Source organism: Zingiber officinale, chromosome 9B (assembly GCF_018446385.1).
Source record: "Zingiber officinale cultivar Zhangliang chromosome 9B, Zo_v1.1, whole genome shotgun sequence".
Lineage (NCBI taxonomy): Eukaryota > Viridiplantae > Streptophyta > Magnoliopsida > Zingiberales > Zingiberaceae > Zingiber > Zingiber officinale.
In genome coordinates, this window is record NC_056003.1 from 113,616,317 (window position 1) to 113,639,230 (window position 22,914).

Sequence of the window (22,914 nt, forward strand, 5' to 3'; positions counted from 1 at the left end):
AAGAACTACACAAAATGGTCACAAACTATGCGCCTAGTATTAGAAGGGAAAGGTAAACTTGGATATGTTACCGGAGAAGTGATAAAACCAGCTAATGGAGACTCCATATTTAAAGCCTGGAAATCTGAAAATTCACTGTTTATTGCATGGTTAGTTAATTCCATGGAGCCCCCTATCGGAAAGTCATTTATGTTCCTACCTATAGCCAAAGAGGTGTGGGAGGCAGCTAGAGACACTTATTCAGATTTGGAGAACTCTTTGCAAATTTTTAGCCTAAAATCAAAGCTATGGCAAGCGAAGCATGGGGAACGTGATGTGACTTCCTACTACAATGAGTTGATGACATTGTGGCAAGAACTAGATCAATGCTATGATAATATTTGGAATTGTGTTGATGATAGTGTCCGTTTTATAAAACAATAAGAGAATGATTAAGTGTTTATTTTCTTGGTGGCACTAAAAAAGGATCTAGATGCGAATCTTGGGAAAGGAACCTCTACCAACTATCCATGAAGTATTATCAGAAGTCCGGAGAGAAGAAGATCAACAAACTGTTATACTTAACAAATCTACCTATCTCTACTAACTTAAGTTTGGAAAGTTATGCCCTTGTTACTAAAAGTTTTCAAGAGGAAGCGAAGAAAATGCGAAAAACATGCTGGAAAATCCATGGGAAGCCAAAAAAAATTAGAAGAAAATAACTGATGGTGAAGGTTGTGCACTTCAAACTATTATCTCAGATCAATAGGGGCAATCTATTCCTAGCGTACTTCCTTTTACCAAGGAATAAATAGACCAACTGTACAAACTTCTTGAGTCTCAAAAAAATCATTCTTGTTCAATAACTCAAAAAGGTAATTGCATAACACCAACCTTCCTTAGTGTCAATTCTAATTATGCTGAGATCATTGACTCAGGTGCAACTGATCATATGACAGGAATGTCAAACCTTTTCTCTTCATATGGACCTTGTACAGGTAACCAAGAAAATAAGATTGCAGATGGCTCTCTTTCAACCTAAGAAAAGGTTCTGTTGTAGTATTACCTATACTCACACTAAATGATGTTCTTCATGTTCCAAAGTTTTGTAACCTTTTATCTATCAATAAATTGGTATGTCATCAAAATTTTCAAGTTAATTTCTTTTCGTCTCACTATGTATTCCAAGATTTGACCTCAGGGAGGATAATTGGCCGTACTAAACAGAGTGGAGAACTCTACTTCCTTGAAAATAGATTTGAATCAAGAAAATAATTTCAACCAAGAGGTTCCTACTTTGAATCTATTTCTGTGAACAATAATATTATGTTGTGACATTTTAGATTAGGACATCATAGTTTTCGATATTTAAAACACTTGTTTCCAAAATTGTTTCACAATAAAGATCCATCGTTGTTTCATTGTGAAATATGTGAGATTGCAAAACACCACCGCTCATTCTTCCCTTCACAGTCATACAACTATCAAAACCGTTTACCATAATTCAGGGTCCTAATAAAATAAACACACCCTCTAATAAGAAATGGTTTATCACATTTACTTATAATCATACTCAACTTTGCTGAGTGTATTTATTAAAGGAAAAAAACAGAAATTGAACAAGTCTTTAAAAAAAATTCAATATCAAACTAATATACAGATTTTTAGAAGTGACAATGGGAAAGAGTATTTTAACATGATCCTAGGAAATTTTTTCCTTGAAAAGGGGATAGTTCATCACAGTTCGTGTATATCTACACATCAACAAAATGGTATTGCTAAAAGAAAAAAATAAACACCTCCTGGAGGTAGTCCAAGCATTACTGTTTTCAACCAAAGTACCAAAATATTTGTGGGGTGAAGCTATTTTAATTGTTGCATATTTAATTAGCAGAATGACATCAAAAGTTCTACAATTTAAGACTTCATTCAATACATTTACAATATGTTTTCCTACTGTTCATCTTTCAGCTAATTTACCATTAAAAATATTTGATTGCACAACTTTTGTTCACAAACATAGAATAACCGGAAAACTTGAGCCAAGGGCAAGAAAATATGTCTTTGTAGGTTACTCCCCTATACAAAAAGGTGATAAGTGTTATGATCCGATATCAACAAAAATTGTGACAATGGATGTCATATTTTTTGAAGCACAACCTTTTTTTAAGAGCATTCATCTTTAGAGGGAGAGTTCAAGGAAAGATTCATTTACTAATTTTAATGATATATTTTTGTCAAATGATTTGTTTGAGTTTATGCCTACTACTTCTACACAAATAACAAATGGCCAAAGATCGTTCTTTGAAACTCCTCTCATAATGAGTGATGTTTCTACTAAATCCATGCAATCAAAAATCTGAAAAACAAAATTATGAAAAACCTAATACAATGCCACATGATATGATAGGTAATAAATTTAAGAGAACAAACTTGGAAGGAAATCGTCTAGTTAAGAAAGAATCATCAGAAAGGGAAAGATAAATCATCTCTATAGCATAGTCGTGATTCCAAGCGAAGGGAGAGTCTTCATCTAAGTACTGATAATTCCCTTCCCGAGTCTGATAGTCAATCTAAGTCTGACATACCGATAGCTCTTCGAAAAGGTCAATCTTGTACCAAACATCCTATATCAAAGTTTGTGTCATATTCAAATTTGTCTTCATCTCTTGTCCCTTTTTGTTCTCAATTATCCTGTGTAGATATTCCTAAAATGTACAGGAGGTCCTACAGTTCCAAAGTGAAAGGAAGTTGTGCTTGAGGAGATGAGAGCACTTGAGAAGAATAATACTTGGAAGATTGTTACACTACCGATAGGGAAAAACACTGTGGGATGTAAGTGGGTTTTCCTGTGAACTACAACTTAGATGGATCAGTGCAGAGATATAAGGCTAGATTGGTGGCCAAAGGGTTCACTCAAACCTATGGTGTTGATCACTTAAGACATTTGCTCCCATTGTAAAACTAAATACGGTAAGAGTACTTTTATCTATTGTTGCTAATCTAGATGGGTCTTTACTACAATTAGACATAAAAAATGTCTTCCTCGATGGTGATTTAGAAGAGGTGTACATGGATAGTCCATCGAGCTTTGAGGAGAAATTCGACTCAAAGGTGTAAATTAAGAAAGTCTTTGTACATCGCAAGGAGTCTCCGAGAGCTTGGTTTGAGAATTTTACTCAATTAGTCAAGAAGCAAGGATACACTCAAGGATAAACAGATCATACATTGTTCTTAAAATTTTCCATCGAATGAAAGATTGTTGTCCTGTATGTCAATGATATTATTCTCACATGTAATGATGTGATCGAAGTGGAAAGACTGAAGAAAAGCCTAGCAATTGAACATTAAGGTATTTCCTTGGTATGGAAGTCGCTCGCTCTAGAGAAGATATCGTTGTCTCTCAACGGAAGAATATCCTTGATCTCTTGGAGGAAACAGGAATGAATGACTGCAGACCCGCAGAGACTCTCATGGATCCTAATATAAAACTCTGGGAAAAAGGAAGTGTTCTTGTTGATACTAGTAGATACCAAAGGTTGGTTGGGAAAGTAATTTACCTATCTCACAGTCAACCAAACATTGACAAATTTTGTGAGTCAGTTCATGCATGCGTCATTTGAAGAACACCTTGACATTGTTTATAGAATTTTGAGATATTTGAAGACTACGCCGGAAAAGGTCTAATTTTCAGAAAGACTAATCAAAGAAGTGCTGATGTATTTACTAATGCAGATTGGACAGGATTAGTTAACGACAGGAGATCTACTTCAAGATAGTGTACCTTTGTATGGGGAAACTTAGTAACATAGAGAAGTAAGAAACAAAGTGTTGTAGCTAGACGTAGTGCAGAAACTGAGTTTAGAGCAATGACTCAAGGAGTTTGTGAGGTATTGTGGATATACAGAATACTTAAAGAGTTCAAGAAACCCATAGAACTTCCATTGAAGTTATACTATGATAATAAGGTTGCAATAAGCATTGCTCATAATCCTATTCAACATAATAGAACGAAACACATTGAGATTGATCAACATTTTATGAAGGAAAAAATTGAAGCGGAAACCACTTGCTTACCATCTGTACCTTCTAATCAACAAATAGTTGACATCCTGATGAAGGACCTTACAAGAGTCAACTTTGAATAGTTAATAAGCAAGTTGGGCATGATGGATATTGATGCACTAACTTGAGAGGGAGTGTTGGAAAATTAGGAGATCCTAATTGCATAAAATCAGGAAATAATCTCTGATTTTAGTAATTTCTATTTCTTATGTTTCCTTTCTTTCATTTGTTCCTATTTCAGTATTTTGTATCTTCTATTTATTGATGTAATATCTAATTGAAAAATAATAATAATTCCTCTTCTTCATAATTTTTTTTCCTTCAATCTCCCTGGTCTTCTTCAAACATCTCAAATATAACTTAATAATAAGCATCTATAATTATCAAATATTAATAAAATATTTTTAATTAATATATTTTATATTTCTAAAAGTATTGAAACCGTATACAGTACCGAAACTGTAGCGGCATGATACAGTACTAAAATCATATCGACACGAAACAGTACCGAAACTGACTCAAAATCTTAAACCTTGCTAAAGAGTAATAATGTGTATAATATGTTTACTGAAAGCTTAAGGGCAATAGTAATACTTTAATGTGAATTTTGGTTGTTATTGCTGAGTTCTTAATTTAATAAATCCATGTCTGTCTTTCTACATTACTCACTTTGCAATTTGTGCTCACTCGCTGAACTTTTTTGGCCTCGAGGTTAATCATTGGGTCGTCGCATGGAGTTTGGTGTTATTCCTTCCAATGTATGCATTTTAGTTTATCTTCTCTTTTTGCTCTAAGATTATTGTAGATAACATAAGGTAGGAGAAACACGCAACGTGTGTGAGATTTATATATTAACCCAAGAAATTAAGATCGTTAATTAAATTAGATGGTTATAAGAAATTAAAATAATACAAAAATTTGTCTAGTTGATGAGCATTGAGATGGATCTATTAGGTTATTAGGAGAGATAAGTATACCTATAAAGTGTATCTCAAGACAATTGAATCAAATAGAATTTTGTGACTGATTGGGGAAGACAAAGAATAGTATACTTAATTTTACATAAATAAATAAGATTTAAATAGCCTACATATTATCAACAAAATTATGTAAAATGTGTGTGAGATTAAATGTATTTTGTGTTATATGATAAACAAGATTTAAATAGCCTACATATTATCAACAAAAATATGTAAAATATGTGTGAGATTAAATGTATTTTGTGTTATATAATTGGCTAGTACTATTTTATAAGCTAAGAATGAAGTCAATGTACCCATAAATATACTTTATTTTGTAACTATATTAGTCATTTTTATCAATGTAAGTGTTTTCTAATATTCTTAATATTGAGTGTACAATGCCCACACATAGCAAGTATGTCAATCTTTCTTTTTCGCTTCTTAGGGTTCTTATTCTTGTTATACAAGATTCAATGTGGGCATCAAAGATAAAGATTTCTACATGCAATGTTATTTATTGCTGATGGTGGCATAAATAGCTAATTTTGACCTAGCATAAAGAACTCAAAGCTATTATTGTTGAGAGTAAATTAGTTTTCTCATCTAAGTGGCTTGTTTTCATTAGTAACAAGACCTAATCATAGGTATAGTGGTGTTGAAAAGGGTTGCATAAAGGTGTAGCCATCATTGGGTCTCACATGTTACTAGGGATAATTCTAGGCTACGAGTTGCACTTTGTATTTTGACAGGACATTAAGCCATAAATCGACAGTGTTACTCCCAGTTTAGTTTCATATGGTGTGGTAGTGGATTTTTACATGCTTAAATAAGTGAGCTACGATTAACTAATTAATTTGAGTTTTAAGTTTTCAGACCACTTATTAATTTGGGTATCAAGTATTCAAACTGTTCACAAGTTAATGATTCATTTATCTTATCTAAATTATTTCACCATAGGATGAGATGTTGATCTAATATCAAAGAGAAGGACATTGTCAAATATACGCTCAGAACTACCAAAATCTAGAATCTACATTCTTTACCCACAAACAATTGTCATACAAGCAATGAAAGCATCTTAATGGACTAGGGATGTGAACCTAGATTGTGTAGCTTGCCACTAGAGGAGACGTAGATATTCCTTGATTGATACATGATAGTAGATCCAGCAGTAGAAGGCTTAAGCAGGAAAAAGTCCTTGGAAATTGCAGATTGAAAGAATGTTGGAAGTGGAATGCAAATTTGAAAACAACAAATCATCCTGAAAATAGTTGCAAATCATAGGTCAATAAATAAATGGAACTCCAAATTCACTCTGGGATGGCAATCCTGGGAAGAAGACAGAAGCAGGACCTCCGGTTGTTGCGGCATCAGAGACAAGATTCAGAAATCTGAAAAATCAGATGAAGAAAACCAAGAACTTGCAAGAACAGATACTGCTTGGGACCTGAACAGATGCACTAGCCACAGGTCTGGCTGGATGAAAGCTTCAATGAGAAAAGAACCCAATTCATCTGCTGTGGTCATTTCTTTTCTGTTCCACCAGAAACAAAGGCTGATGTGCTGGAAGAATAACGCAGGAAGAATAAGAGGGTTGGGTCAAAAGAAACCGTAATGTAGGGAAGAAAAGGAAGAAGAACACTATAGAGCAATAGCAAGAAAGAATCAGAATCAGAGAAATCAGTGAACCAGCTCAGATACCATGTTACTGGGGAAAATTATTTGGATTTCCCTTTATACAGACTACTGTTATTGTTCATTTACATCTACACACCTCAGGTTGGTATATTTATAAGCAAGGTTCAAAAATCTCGAACCATGCTAAAGATTCGATCCTTGACAAGAACAATATTGTTACAGTATCATGCCGATATTTTGATGCATGCTAATAATGGATTGGAGTTAAAGAAGGAAAGACATGAAACACAGGAAGAAGACATTGCCTATACCGAGAATGATTTTAAATCTTGTACCATGTTAGGAGAAAAGGTCGACACATATCATTCCTCTAAAGTATCAAAACTCAATACTTCCTTTGTTTTATCTTCTTCCTTGTTTGCCTCTAATCTATCATTGACACCATGCATTGGAGCATGCCAAGCATATACTGAACCAAAACTACAGAACTTGAGATTTTGAACTTTGATGCCAAGTGGTATCGAGCTTCAATGATTTACCGGAATGATATGTTTCGACCATTTCACCCGACACAATACGAGATTTCAAATCATGTTTATAAGTGAGCCATAATTTGATCCTCAACAAATTCAAACACAAATATGAAAGAGAAAAGCAAAAGGAAGCTTTCAAAATAAACAAGACTAATGATATTAGTGTACTGAAAATTAAATTATCAAGTACCTAATTGCACAACAACCGAATAAGAATCACTATGATAACAAACTAAGAATTTTTAACTACTGAGTACCTAATTATACTTAAATAGATATTCATACAAGAATAATCTTTCAGCTAAAAAGCAATAATATGGCAAGGTACAAGAAATTGCAAAGGTTTTTAGTATAAGCAATATAAAGTCTTTACCCCTTTGTATGCTAAAAAGTAATAATATGGCAAGGTACAAGAAATTGCAAAGGCTTTTAAGTATAAGCAATATAAAGTTTTTACCTCTTTGTATGTTAACTCTGTAGGTGGAGAGTGGTAAGGATCCACGAGAGCAACATGATCCCCATATTTTTCTGCAGATGACCTCCAAATATCTGGAACTGCTCTCCACTCATGCAAGGATGGGTGATTCGTGCTAGAAAGAAGTCCACTTTCCAGATAAGGGGAGCACTTCCTTTTTGCCAAGCTCCTGAGCTATATTTTACATTATTAAATTGATTAAATCATTCATACAGCTCATGTAAACTTCAGCTATTTGATATGTAACAATTCCAGACAAAAAAATCTTATGAAATATAATCTACCTAAGTAGATGCACTGTTAGACTTAAGTGTTTTATACATTTACTAGTTAGTATACTAAAAAGCTTAGATGTTCATGTAGTGGGGTGCATCATGCTTATCATACTATTATATATTAAGGTCAGCCCGGTGCATGAAACTCCCGCCAATGCTAGGTTCCGGTTGCAAGAGGTATTTCCGAGACTCAAACACGTGACCTCTAGATCACACAGCAACAAACTTTACCATTGCACCTCCCCTTCATACTACTATATATAACACGCAAGAAATTATTTGCTTGAAAAGCATCAAGTGCACACATAGAGCAAATTCTACTAAGAAAACCCAAGTGATTATTTGCTTGATAAGCATCAACATGTCCCATTCCATGTACTACTTAATCAATCATTCACTAATCTACTTTCTTAGAATTTGGTTAGCAAATAAAGAAAGAGGTTTTATCGTGCCATGAACAAAGTATGCTACTACCATTCTACTTCTAGATTGTATACTAGCTAATACTCCTAGAAATCCACTGATATTTCCTGAAAATGATAATGCAGAGCACTTCCTTTTTGCAAAGCTTTCAATCTATATTTTGCATTGTTAAAGAGATTAAACCATCAAAACAGCTCATGTAAACTTCAGATGCTTGATACGTATCAGTTCCAAACAGACAAGTTCTATGAAAAATAGTCTACCTAAGTAGATAACACTGTTAGTATATTAGAAAATTTCAATGTTCATGTAGTTTGGTGCATCACGCTTACCATACTACCAAATACAAAATCCAAGAGTTCATTTATTTGATAAGCATTACACACACATAGAGAGGACGTTCTATCAATAAAACCCAAGTGATTGTTTCCTTGATAAGCATCAACAAGTCCCCTTTCCATCTAGAAATAATCAAATATGCACTAATCTATTTTCTTAGAATTTGGCTAGTATGCTACCGATCTACTTCTAGAAACTATACTTCTAGAATGTAAATTAGCTAATACTCCTAAATCCACTGACATTTCCAGAAAATGATAATAATTTTGGATATTGCGCTAAGGCTAGATGAAACTTGTACTATGATTTATTATACATTATGATCAAAATATTGGTCGACTAGGAAATGACATTTACAAAGAATTTATATTGATGAAATGGGAAAATTATTAGGGGTATTTCCCTAGGTAGTCCCAAGAAATCTTCATATAAACTACCAATATTTTTATTTTACATTTTCACCCCCAAAGTTAGCATATTTAGAATTGAATCTTATTTTCTATATTATTTGATTCCTAATACTCCCCTAGCTTGTTACAAATATACTCTATTTTAACCACTCTCAGAGTTAGTCAGAAAATCTATGTTGATCATTGAAACTAAAAAACAAGTGAAGATCTCCATGAACTACATTTTTTTCTCAAACGAAGTGGCTAAATCTCAATAAGTTTCATCCTTGCATAAAAGACGTAACTGAAAACAATGTGCAAGGCAATTTAATCGTCACAATATATTTTTATTCTCTCAAAATGCTACTTAGTTAATCATTAACTATTTAAGCTAGATAAGCTCACATAAAGCAAGAGTCATAGCTTCGTGCTTTGTCTTTATTGACGTACTAGATGCGACAATTTCTTCTTAGCTTCTATGATATCAAGTAGTCTCCAAGAAGAGCATAATATTCTATTGAGGATCTACCATCAGTGGATTTGTGGGAGAGTTCATCGAATCTGCATTTGTATACTTTTCAAACTATAGAGGACCAATAAAAGAATCTTTTGTGGAGCATTCTTGAGAAAATAGAATCCTTTAGCTTAACTACTTTATGATAGTCATGTCTAGAGCCTTAAGGAATTGACTAATCATACTTATAGCAAATGCTATATCAGGCTAGGGAACTACAAGATTGTTCGAGTTTCCAACTAATCTCATCCTTTGTTACTCCAACAACACATTTATCCCACACATAACCATGTCAACATGTCAAGACAAGTGTACAGATGTGAAAAATGAGTTCAATCAGACTCGTCTTCTAGGACACAAGAATAAGAAGAAGAAACAGAGGTAGCTTACCTATATTGGTTTTGTTGGTGATGGGATTCAGCAACACGAGGATCAGACTGCTCACAATTCTGGGAAAAGAGAGGAAGGTTTCACTTGAAGTTCAATTATATCTCTCAGTTTCAAGTAGGAGATGGAGATTGTCTTGTCATTGAGAGAAAGGGGGCAAATAGGTCAAAGATTAGGATTAGAGATTATAGTAGTTTACTATAAGTCTTATAACTTCTATTATTATATATTCTTTTATAATTTATATAAGGTACAGTTAAGCTTCATATTAGTTAATAAGCTATGATATTAGTTATTATGAGTTGTCTAACTTATTGTTAAGTAATATTATTAAGATAGTAGATTAATGTTAGCTATATTGGATATTTTATATTTTAAAATTAGTCATGTCCTCATATATATATCCTAAATTTGGACCCAACATCAACTAGTTCTAATGTCCTTATTTTGGGAAAATCAAGTGTCTGAGACTCGAACCCAACATAGGTTTCGATACTCTTTTCTGAGTGTGATGACATGTCTCCTTAAGTACCTTGTATTCAATAACAATTCATGCCCTAATATTAGTATGATATTATGATCCACAGGAGTATCAAGTAGTTTTGCACTGCTTTTAGCATGTCAAACACATAATTTGGTCGAAAGATATACACCTTGCCTCCTCACTAAGCAACCTTTATGCAATGTATATACACACACACTTTAAGTAGCCAAGATCCTCAATCAAAAAATCCTAGTGAAGCTTTCTGATTCCTATAATCATTAGTGATGATATAAGATCCACATAACCGATAACAACAATTCCCAAAATGAGGAATATAATAAAATAGTAAGTGGTCTGATATGTTTTTGATCATCCCCAACTAATCTAAGTTAACCTAAGTAATCCCTAGGAATTACTTCAACCAATATAGAGATTTCTTTAATTTACACACAAAATCAAATTTTCTTTGAATAATAATCCTAAGAGATTGTTCTATATGTACCTCCTCAGCTCCTCGTCTAAATTATCAGGGAAAACATTTTTGATGTCTTATTAGTATAGAGGTCATAAAGATATAATTCTTGATGGAAAAAAAGGTAAATAGACGTAATCATATGTTGATTTGATATAGGAGAATATCTCAAGGTATTTAACACTATAAATTTGAATGTATTCTTTAGTCACCAATCGAATCTTAAGTTGATTCAATTTCTTTAAAAGAGCTCCTGCCAATAAATACTCACAACCAACTTCAACTTTGTTGGGAGGAAAAGGAACGAGTAAGTTCCATTAGAATATAAGATTATCATCTTATTGAGTAAGTTCCATTAGAATATAAGATTATAATCTTATCAACCATAGTATATTGCCACCTTACATAAGATAGAGCTTGCTTTTATATAGTCCAAGGTATCATAGTAGAATCCAAAGTAGAGATAATAATAGAAGAGGAAGATCAAGAAGCATAACAAATATACTGAAATAAGGGATATATGGTTTGGAATGTTATACGGTATCATACGATACGGTTAAAATGTATTGTTTTCATAAATTACCGAAACTCAATACACTTAACACCATGGTTTAAAGTGTCGAGCCGAGACGGTCGAAACCGGCGAAACATCTCGTTCCGCCCGGCGACCGACACCGGCACGACTCAGCATCGGACCCACAACAGCTGCGACATGTTGTGTGACCCCGTGGTCGTAGCAAAGGGGTTGCTCGGCCACGCAACAGCAACGGAGAGGTCGCATAACCCTTCTGTTGTCGTTGTGGAGGCGTTGCGCGACCCTGCGGCCGCTGCATAGGGGTCACACGACCACCGCGATCGCACCGGAGGAGTCACGCGATCCTCACGGCCATGGCTGAGAGGTCGCACAACCCCACGGCAGTGCCAAAGTCGAGCCAACACGCGAGTGGTGTCGAATTTCGAATTTTTTTAATTAAACTTAGGTTAATTATTTTAATTAACTCGATCGAGATAATCTAAAGAGGCTTTATTAAACCCTAATAAAATTATCTAATTAATTTTATATTACATTTATTTTAATTTAAAAATTATAATAAAATTTTTATTTATTTATTTATCTATTTTCATATCTTTTCCTTTTTTAAAAAATTATTTTTTATATTGTTTATTTTGTTTATTTTTAAATATTTATGTTAAATATTTTATTTTTTTAATTAATATATTTTATATTTAAAAAATATTGAAACTATATTGGCACGGCATGATACGGTACCGAAACCGTATTGTTCCGGTCTAGGATCGAAACCTCGGCAGGTCGAAATTTTGAACCTTGCTCAACACTAGCAATGTCTCTTATGTCAGCGTGTTAATCATGTCAATGAGTATACTAACACTGAGCACCCCTTCACCCCTTGCATGCTACACAACTTAAATTGAGATAATATTATTATTTTATTTTTGTACCTTATATAATGCCAAAATTGAAGAGGAGTCTTGGCGCAATGGTAAAATTGTTGTCATGTGACCTTATGGTTATGGGTTCAAGTCATAGAAGTAGTCTCTTACAATGCAGGATAAGGTTGTGTACACTAGACCCAATATAGTCCAACCCTTCACCAGGATCCGTATTGGTGGGAGCTTCACCGGACTGCCCTTTTCTTTATATATAATATCAAAATTAAACTTTGGTGCAACAGTTAAATTATTGTCGTGTGACCTTGTAATCATGGATTCGAATCGCAGACCTCTTGCAATACAAAGTAAGGCTACGTACAATACACCCAATATGATCCTCGAGAGCTTTGTGCATCAAACAACCTATTTATATAATGTCAAAATTAATTGATTGAAATATATAGATATCTTATCTTCTTTTTCATCTTCTTCCTCCTTCCACATCTAATTTGCTACCGACACCATATCTCAAAACATCGGCACGATACTAAAATAGTATTGTTTCAATTAAAGATAAAAAACTCTAATGTGGGTAAAGATTTTGAAGTTTACCTATGAGTACCCCTACTTCGGAAAATAGGGAGAGAAAAATTAGAGGTGGGATCCTGGATAGTAGATGGTGCTGAAGAGCAAATAGTCTCAAGGAATGCTTGTGACTAGCTCAACATTTGGCATTCTATTATAGATCTTGTGTTGTTATCATTGTTATAAAGAATGGTAAAAGAGACAAATAATGAAGTAAGAGTAGGAAGAATTAGTATAGGAATAAAAAGAATCACAACAATAGATTGAGAAGAAAATGGAGCAGTAGCGAGGCAGTGCAAAAGTAAAGCCTCATTGCACTTCAAGAGAGTAACAACTTTACCCTTCTATTGCAAGAATAGCTAAGAGAAAACTAAGTGAGAAATTAAATCCACTTGAATATTATAGAGGAACAAAACAAGAACTCCCAAACACAAGAGGCAGAAGCCGTGATTAGCTGGAAAAGAAACATGAAGGGTATTTAACCATAAAGAATGATAAAAACTATATGATTCATAAAAGAACATACAATGAGAATAGCAGCATTCCAAAACTTAAAAGGAATTCCCACATGAAGTAATAGCACCAACTATATGTTATTTTTTTCCCTCAAGTATCATTCTAGTCAACTGAAATTAATAAAGGCATGAAGAATGATAAAAAATACCTAGCTAAAGAGGAAGAATAAAAAAGTATTAGAAAAATATTCCATGGCATTATCAATTCACAAAGCTTTAATAGATATTCAAACTATTCACATTTAAGAAGAGAAAATGGAAAAGGTTCAAACTCTTGTAGTAAAAAAAAAGTTGAAACCAAACTTAAATCTTTAGGCAGACACAACATTTACCACAAATTAGAGTATATTAAGAAAAATATAGAAAAGTATCTTTTTTATGAATAATGAGAGGAAATGAGGATTAATCATGCTTCATTAATTAACAAGTCTCACATTCAAGATGCTAAAGATTGATATTATATACTAAAGTTCAATAATGGGATATTAGGAGATTAGAGAGATAATTGAAGGTAAAAAGAAATATATAGTTGAACTAGAAGTATTTAGGTTTATTTTTTGGTATTTATATCCAATTTAGATTTAAGATGGGGTTAGATTGACCCATTGAAGGTAATATTGAGTGGAGATTGATTGGGTTTGCTTTGGGTTTAAATTTTGGCTCAAATTGACTCAATTCTAAGAAATGTTGGCTGAAGTGATGCTAAATCATCGTGAGTTGGCCTAGTTGGATATGTTGATCTTGGGGTTTATTGAAAAACCTTCCCCATATTTTTCTTCACTGCAATAGCCTACACTGTTTCCTCCTTTCCACTCACAAACACCACTACTCGTGTGTAACCCTCTTTAGATATCCTCTTCTCTTTCTTACCCCAAAAGAAAGAATTCCTTTGCCCCTCCTCTCTTGTGATTTCACCACAACAAATTGTTGGTGTAATCATGCACCATGTGGTCAAGTCCGACCATATTGTCTTAATATGGTTGGCAAAGGTTTAAAGTTAGGTTTATATTGTTGTCTCAAATTGTGTGCTTGTATGTGTAGGTTTTCTTGACACTTACATTGCAGTCTAAGCAGATTGAATTCGACTAAAGAAAGTCTTGCTACTAGATATGAAAAGTACAATGATTATTAGCAGAAATCTAAGTGGGTCAAGTCGACTAGACACTTAGCAAAGAAAGTTCTGATAGATCAAGGCAGGCCAACTATCTAGCAAATATGGAAGATCTAAAGATGAGGCCTCTTAGCAAACAAAGAACTCAGAAGGTCAAGGACAAACAGATACCTAGTATCATGGTTTAAAATTTTGTACGAAATAGGCAAAATTTGCCTTTTCAGTGGCCGCGGTCTCCCCGACCCCCCGAGTGCGAGATTAAACTTAAATTTAAACTATAAGGTTTAATAATTAAACTTATATTAATAATTTAAATTAACTCCTAGTTATAGTAGGGATAATCTAAATAGGATAGGAGTGCTTTGATCCAGTTTTTTTTCTTTTTTTAAAAAAAAAATTTATTTTTTTAAAAAAATATTTAGATTAATTTTTTATTTTTAATTAATACATTTTATATTTAAAAAATACTGAAACCATATCGAGATGGCACGATACGATATTGAAACCGTATCGATACGGCTCGAGATTTTAAATCATGCCTAGTATGGAAGAAGTCCATGAGATAATGTCTTGACAACAGAGCTATGAGAGAGCGACCTATATTTTAGGCAAGGTAGTTCTCTTAGCAAAGACTTGACAAAAGTCAACCAGCTAGTTGATTTATCTAGTTGATCAAAACTTACAATAGAATGGTTTCTATTCCAAGTTGAATTAATCCAGTTAACTAATGATTTAAATTCAAATTATTGTAATCCTTAAACAAGATTATTTGAAGAATTCACCTAGAGTCAACTCATGATGGTAGACTGGTCAATTGGTGGAGTGATCATCAGAAGATTGAATTAAGGATAGATTTGAATCTAGATTAGTCGACTAATGATAGTCAAAAAAAGAACCGATTGTGATCCAAGGGAATCAATCACAAATCTATTTGCTTTAGTCAACTAGTGGAGCAAAATAGTCAACGAACTAATGACACAACTAGCATAAGAATAGATTGTGATCCAAAGTGTGAGTCACTTAGCCATGTCGAGTTTAGTCTACTAATAAGTAGTTGAGTTGACTAAAGTTGAAACAATCAATTGGTTTGATAGAGAATGAATCGAGTAGAGGTAATAACAGTTGGGCAACGATTGAGTTTTGAAAATAGTGGATCAAGTCGACTGGCCATTATCAACTTCACTCTATAAATATCAAGCCAAGGCAACTCGAAAACAACATCAAGAAGTAACAACAAGTGCTTTATCTACAACAACGTTTGTGATTCTCAACTCTTCGTTGCAGTTTGTTATTGTTTTTGTAGTTTTTGTTATTCTAGTTGTGATTCTCGTTTTTGTTTATAAACTTAGGGTGTGTTTGGTTGGGGGTTATCAATGATAACCTTGGTAGGTTATCAACAACAACCTTGTTTGGTTTAAGTAATCAGTGATTCCCGGTAATACAACATTCCCGCCACGTCAGCAATCAGGGAATATAACCCGGAATCAGAAAACCTTGGAAAGCTTAGGTTTTTCACGATTCCGGGATTATCAATCTTTTTCTTCCAAAATTACCCTCAGATCCTCTCCTTGGTCGCTGGTCGGCATGGCAGTCACCGCCTTTGCTTGCAACCAGCTCCGACACCAACCGCACCTTCGCGCCTCCTCCTCATCTTCGTAGTGGGAAATAATGGCTACGACCCGTAAGCCCTTCGTTCTTCTCCAACAGCTGATCAAAACCTATCCGATCTTCGACCCTTCCACCTCCGCCCTCGTCCTCCGTCACCTCGTCGACTACCAAAGACTCATCCCACGATCCTCGCCCGGCAGCCCTCTACCTCCACCACATGCTCCGCCACGGCCTCACCCCTCATCCCGCCACCTTCAACCGCCTCCTCCGCGTGCCTCCTCCTTGATGCTGACCTCCTCCACACCGCCTCCTCACTCTTCCGCAAAGCTAGGACCCAGATGCCTCACGATGAACACAGTTTAGCCTCTGCGACGCCGAACTCTTCAACTAAGCTTCCATTTTGCTTGACGAGTTCGAGGCCAGCTGCGAGGCTTCCAGTGTGGTCATCTATACCAGCTTGATCGACGGGTGCCGTAAAAGAGGCAGCTTTGATGCCGCAAAGCGATTGTTCGACCAGAAGAAAGGTCGGGGCGTGTCCCCCAACGAATTCACTCACCGTCATGATCAACGGCGACTTCAGCAACGGATTCCCTACTCTTGGTTTTGAGATGTACAACGAGATGAAGCAGAGTGGAGTCTGTCCCAATCTCTACACTTGCAACGTTTTGATATCGGAGTGCTGCAGGGAACAAGAGTTCTGCTCTGCATTCCAACCGTTCGACGAAATGTCTCAGAAGGGGATTCTGCCAAACATCGTGACATATAACTTGTCCGATTGGTGGGTTTTGCAAGCAAAGCAAGGTAAAGGATGATAGAAAATTGTTCATTAAATTGAAAGCTGATGGATTGCGATCGAGTCTGATTGGAGAGGAGATGAGCAGGGATGTCGATCGCGGCATCACTATTGATCCGGTAGTAAAAATCCGGAATCCCATAAGGAGTCAACGCTGAGGGTGGGTCAAAGGATCTAGTGGTTCGCCGGAAAAGGGCAAGCCGACCGGACTCAGAAGAAAGGGAAATCTGATAGTAAAAGGCACCCTGGTAGGGACCAGGTTCCGCCAAATAAAGCAAAGGCGTAAGGACCGAGCGAAGGAAGTGCCGCTGACGGGCCAATGAAGAATCAAGCTCGTCCGGACGACGTTCATCGCCTCGCCGCGGCCGCACCCCACGACAAGGTAAAGACGGGATATCTCACGACAATTAAGTCGTATGGCTACGCCATACTTAGTCCGACAACGGGTGGTCCCGCCGTCACATCAAAGAACATGCTCGATCGTGGCGGACGGTGTCGTAAGCTCGACAAGTGCATACCACGGTACGGGGCCGACACGACGCGCTCTAGACGCACGCCTTTCCATCCTATATAAAGAGGCTATTACTTCACCAAAGGTACGCATAATACAAATTGGCAACCACTTTCTCCACCACTTACGACTTGAGCGTCGGAGGTCGCCGCCGGAACCCTTCCCGGAGACTTTGTGCAGGATCGCCGGAGCTTCGCTCGACCAGCCGGAAGTTCACTCCAACGATTGGGAGCGTGCCGCGTGCCCAGTGTCCCTTGGTTCAGCGATTCGGACAGATCAAATCTGGAGCGCCGCTGTGACGTCCATCGTCTGGTCAGAGTCGACACCGGACGCTTAGGAAGAACTCGACGGAGCAGATCGAGGCCATGCCGTTGCAGGGTCACAGTCGCGGGAGAAGCGCAGGAGCAACAAGCAACATCTGCGTCGGGTGGCCGAGCGGAAGCACCTCCAGCCACCGTCGCATTCCACCGGGCAAGCCGGACCAGCTCGGAGAGATAGAGACTCTTCTTCGAAATGCCAAGGCGAGACGACAGAAAAGGGAAAGCTCACCGGATTCATCTCCGAGCGGACCAATCGCCAATTCTGAGGCTATTCTACGAGACCTCTACCCAAGCACCACGCCTCACGATAAAGTAGTACAATGGAACAACGGACCCGATGACCATCCGTAAGTTTGACAACACCCACGCCCATCAATACAATCATGGAGTGAAACGCCGCTTTTCTTACCACTCCTGGATCGGCTCAACGGTGGTTCCGGAGGTCACGGACGGATCCATCACGAGCTTCAAGGAATTCAACGGCCTTCCTCCACCACTCGCAAGAATCCGGATCAAAAGACAAGTGTCACTGTTCGCCATCAAGCAGAGCCGAGAGAATCGCTCGAGCTTACATTCCGATTCAACCAGTGGCGATGGACATCCCAACGGCCACTTCGAGACGATGATGAACGCCTTCACACAAGGCCTTGCGGATGGGGACTTCTTCCGGTCGCCATCCGCCCCGAGATTACGATCACATGCTACATCGAGCCAACGAATATATAAATGTGGAAGAAGCGCAAGTCGCTGAAAAGGAAGCTCCAGCAGGGCATCTACTCACGCCGAGCGAAACAAGACACCGCCAAGAACCCCTGAGGACCGAGGCGACGCAATCCGATCCCACGGATCTCACGACAAGAGGGTGGTCGCCGCCCAAGCCGAAGAGGGACCCCTATGCTCGCACCTCCATCGACGGACACGCACAACACGAGGGATTGCAAGCCTTCCTTCAGATCCAACTGCTCCCAAGAAAGCCGAACGACGATCCCTCCCATCGGCTGTGAGACATAGACCCATGAAACGGACCGACCCGCACCGAGAGACGACATCGCAGACACCCGAGCGGCACCGATCTCCAAGGCGGAGAATCGCCGGCCCGTGAGAACGGTCACGATCATTCGCTCGGAAGAGGAAACCGAACAATACTTCCCGGCGAAATCGTGTTATTCACGGCGGACCGACCGGAGGAGACCTAATCGAGCCGAAGGCGGGCGTCCGACAGCTGCAGATCCACGCTGGTTGTAGCCAAGAGCGGGCAAGTGGACCGAAAATCACTTTCGGACCCAAGGACTTGGAAGGAGTAGAAGTGCCCCACGACGACGCGCTGCTCATTAAAGCGGTAGTAGCAAATTATACCATTCATCGACATTTGTTGACACAGTGAGCATCATATTCCGTATGCTCGATCACCGAATTGATCGAAATGAAGCCGCCGCCACGACGACCCCGCCTACTTTCGGCAACGGTTCACCGCTTGACAGATCCGCTAGCCACCCACCGAGGAGCCGCTCAGAGGACCAGACAATAAACTTCACGGTGGTCGACTCTCCATCATCCTACAACGTCATTTTGGGCGCTCGGCGAATTCCGAGTGGTTGTCTCAACCTTCCACCGTAAGATAAAGTTCCCCGGAGGACAAAGTAGAGAAGTGAGTGGAGATCAGCTAGCAGCGGTGTTATATAGAGATGATCCGAGCAGTTCGCCTAAGGCGCCCGAATCGAGGTAAATGCCATAACCGAGAAACCTCCCGCTTAATTTACGATGAAAAGAAGGAAGTTCAGATCCATCCGACCCAACCAAGGCCACGACTTTATCGCCTCGGATCCGGAGGAAGAGTATGAGAAGCTGATCCAACGCCCAACAAATCATGATGTTCGGTCGATACGTTGCGAATTTCGCCAAGCCCGACATGAGTCAGATGTCCGACCGACGCCACAAGCGTAGAAAAGGACTTCAAAGGTCGAACAAAATGCCATCATCCGAGCGAAGGTAGAACTCAAGGCCGCCACATACGCGAGGTGCGAGCCCGGCCGTCCAACGTAGTATCGTCTCCAAGCCGGCAAGTGGAGGGTCCTGATCGACTTCGAGACCCAAACAAAGCACGCCCAAGGACTTTTATCCTCCGCCTTAGATCACCGGTGGACTCTACGGCCGGTCATGACCAATTAATGCCGACGCCTACCAAGGATATCATCATGCCGCCACCGAGGATCAAGAAAAGTAAGTCAGAACTACCATAAAGTGATGCCGCTCGATCAAGAATGCCGGCCACCTATCAACGCTTGATGAACAAGGTGTTCAAGGAGCAAATCGGACGAAATTTAGAAGTACATTCTTATCAAATCCGTCCGAGCGGCCGATCTTTTCAAGGATACGGAAGAAACCTTCCGAACCTGCGCAAATACGGAGTCAAGCTAAATCCGTAAGTGCCTGTTCGGAGCTAAAGGAGGGCGTTTCTTGGTATATAGTGACCGAGCGGGAATCAAGCAAATCCCAGAAGGTGAAAGCACCGCAAGACACGCCGCCCCCAAGAAATACAAGAGAAGTGCAAAGGTCGACCGCCGGATAATTGCTTTATCCAGATTCATCTCCGGAATCACCGACCGAGCCTCCCATTCTTCAAGATCCTCGCAAGGCTACTGTTTAATAAGAGGTCATTCAAGAGTCAAGACATATCTAAATTCTTTGCTGGCCAAGCCGATCGTGGGTGAGTCACCGATATGTGACTGAGCATGCCGTAGGCTCAAGACTTGTGAGGGCGAGCGGCGAGGAGCAACCGGGTATTTTCTAAGCCACATTTTAAAATATGCTGTACACCGGGCTCGAGAAGTCGGCCTTAGCTGCTCTAGCCGCCCGCCTTCGACCATTTCGCTCACACCATCATTAATGCTGTGTCACAATCCATTAAGCCCCGGATCGCTTATCGGGGCGACTGTGAATCTATGAAGACATCCAATATCAGCCGGCGACATTAAAGCTCAACTCGGGCTGATTTTCGACCGACCAAGGCAGACCAGAGCCGATGTGGAGAATATATGTGGATGGATCCTCCACCCGCAAGTGGATCGAATATTACTACTCACCTCGGAGGAAAAGATGCACTTATCCATCCCGGCTAGATTACAGCGATCAACAACGGCCGAGCACGAGGCCCTTATAGCCGATTGCAGCCGCCTCAGATGGGGGCCGGCCGGTGACACTTTATTCGATTCACCGTACTGCCCAAAGAACTCTCCCAAGACCTTCAAATCAATCTCGGCTTAAGCTTTCACCGAGGCCTTTCAAAACTCAAAGCTACTTTCCGAGAGGTGCTTATTTAAGATTCTAACGAGAACCAGTGTCAATGAGTTAGCCAAACTCATGAGCTAACATAACACCGGCCGCCATTCAAAGAACCAATTGAAAAACGCTGGTGCGCATGCCGACCGGATGCAAGGCCTCACATTTCCAAGAGACTGAGGACACCTATTATAGAATTTCTCGCCGGGCACACACCATCCGATGACAGCCCGCCTTCGTAAGAAGAGCCACGACGACACTCATCTCATACAAGAAAGCTCAAGAAAGCTTTCCCTCTCTGAATAAGCTCGAGGACTCACCACATCCTCCGTGAAGTACATCAAGGATCACGGAGGTCATCCGGAGGACGCGTTAGCCAAAAAGATCCTCTTAGCCGATACTTTTCGCCAACTTTACAAATGACCGCTTGATAGTATCTATTCGCTTTCACGCTGTAGTATCACAACTTCTCACCGACCCAGAGGAGACGATACAACCATCTCACGTCCGCTCGATCAACGGGAATGGATATCAGGGTCCATTTCCACGGCGACAAGAGGAAATTTTATACTATGCGGTTACTCAAGTCGAGGGAGGCCGAGCAGATTATCGAACAAATGGTTAAAAATTCATCCAACACATCATCTTCGGCTGTTCTAAGATCCTCACGCCTAGACTGTCCGACAACCAAGCAATTCACAGTGGAAGATGTTAGAGATTCAAAAGAGCTACCAGATTGAGCAACATTTCACATCCGTGGCCTATCTCGACAGCGGCCGTCAAGTCGCCAACCGAAATTCTTCAGATCACGCGCTTCCCATCTGGGAGGGAGTCGCTGGCCGAAAGGCCCTGGCCATCCGAACGACGCCGAAAGAAGGAACAGAGCACCGCCCATTCGTATACGGCGGTGAGGTCGCATTCCGGCCGGTCGAGTCGAGTCAACCCGATCCAGAGCTACGATGACAACGCCGAACTAAGAAACAATGAGCCTGGTAAGAGGAGAGGGGGCGCTCTCTACTGATGGCATACCACGGACGAAGCAAACTACAACCGGGCCATTCCCCGATCATTCCGTGTCGGCCGATCTTGGAAGAAGATCGCTTGGCCGACGCTTGCAAAGCTCAAGCTCCACGGTGTCCTTTTAAAATCATCGAAAGTCCACGGCCAGACATTATCCGAGGAAGAAGACGCTCAGATAGACTGGAGTAACCGAATCACCAATTACCGTGAAAGGTGTATCATCAGAATCACCACGTGTACATTTTTCGACATCGAAAACGCAGAAATGAAAAGTCAAAAGAGCTAAGGCATTATCATCAAAACGGCCGCCCGCCGCCGGGCCGAGGGTCGAGCCAAGCGAAAATCGGGGCCCTGCATCTCGAACGAGGTAAATTATCCGAGCCAAAATGCTCGAAGCAGACCCTGAGCCGCTCGGACGGAGTACGTCGTGACAAATGCGCTAAATATAAATGTATATACTTTTTCTCGCTTATACGCTGACGCAGAAGCAAAAGATAAAACACATCGAAAGATTCTCCGACGAACGGTTCACCGCTCGCAGAAGGTTCATATCCGAGCCGGAGTCAATCAAGACCCTGTGCCGCCTACGGGCCGCAGATGTAATATAAGCATCGTCAATCAAGACCCCGAGCTATTCTACCGGCCGTATACTAGGGTGGCGTAAAGAAAAACTAAAACCCCCGTGGTGATCAGGTGTGGAGGTTATTGCTCGAACGAAGGCCTCGAGCTGCTCGCCACAGTAGTCTCATCGACGCCGACGAGCCCCGCTGCAAAATCGAGAGCCGCGCCGATCGGCTATAACCGCGCCGCCGAGCTCCGACGATAAATATCGAGACGAGCCGGCG

The 22,914-nt window shown here is 39.4% G+C and overlaps 1 protein-coding gene across 1 annotated transcript in view; it reads right to left on the minus strand.

Moving 5' to 3' along the window:
• The window catches only part of LOC122023300 (probable acyl-activating enzyme 16, chloroplastic), a 97,314-nt gene that overhangs the window by 54,543 nt on the left and 19,857 nt on the right, over positions 1 to 22,914 (minus strand). Inside the window, exon 2 of the mRNA XM_042581358.1 lies at positions 7,635 to 7,826. Within this exon, the coding sequence (XP_042437292.1) occupies positions 7,635 to 7,826 (192 nt within the window). The remainder of the gene's footprint in view (positions 1 to 7,634; positions 7,827 to 22,914) is intronic.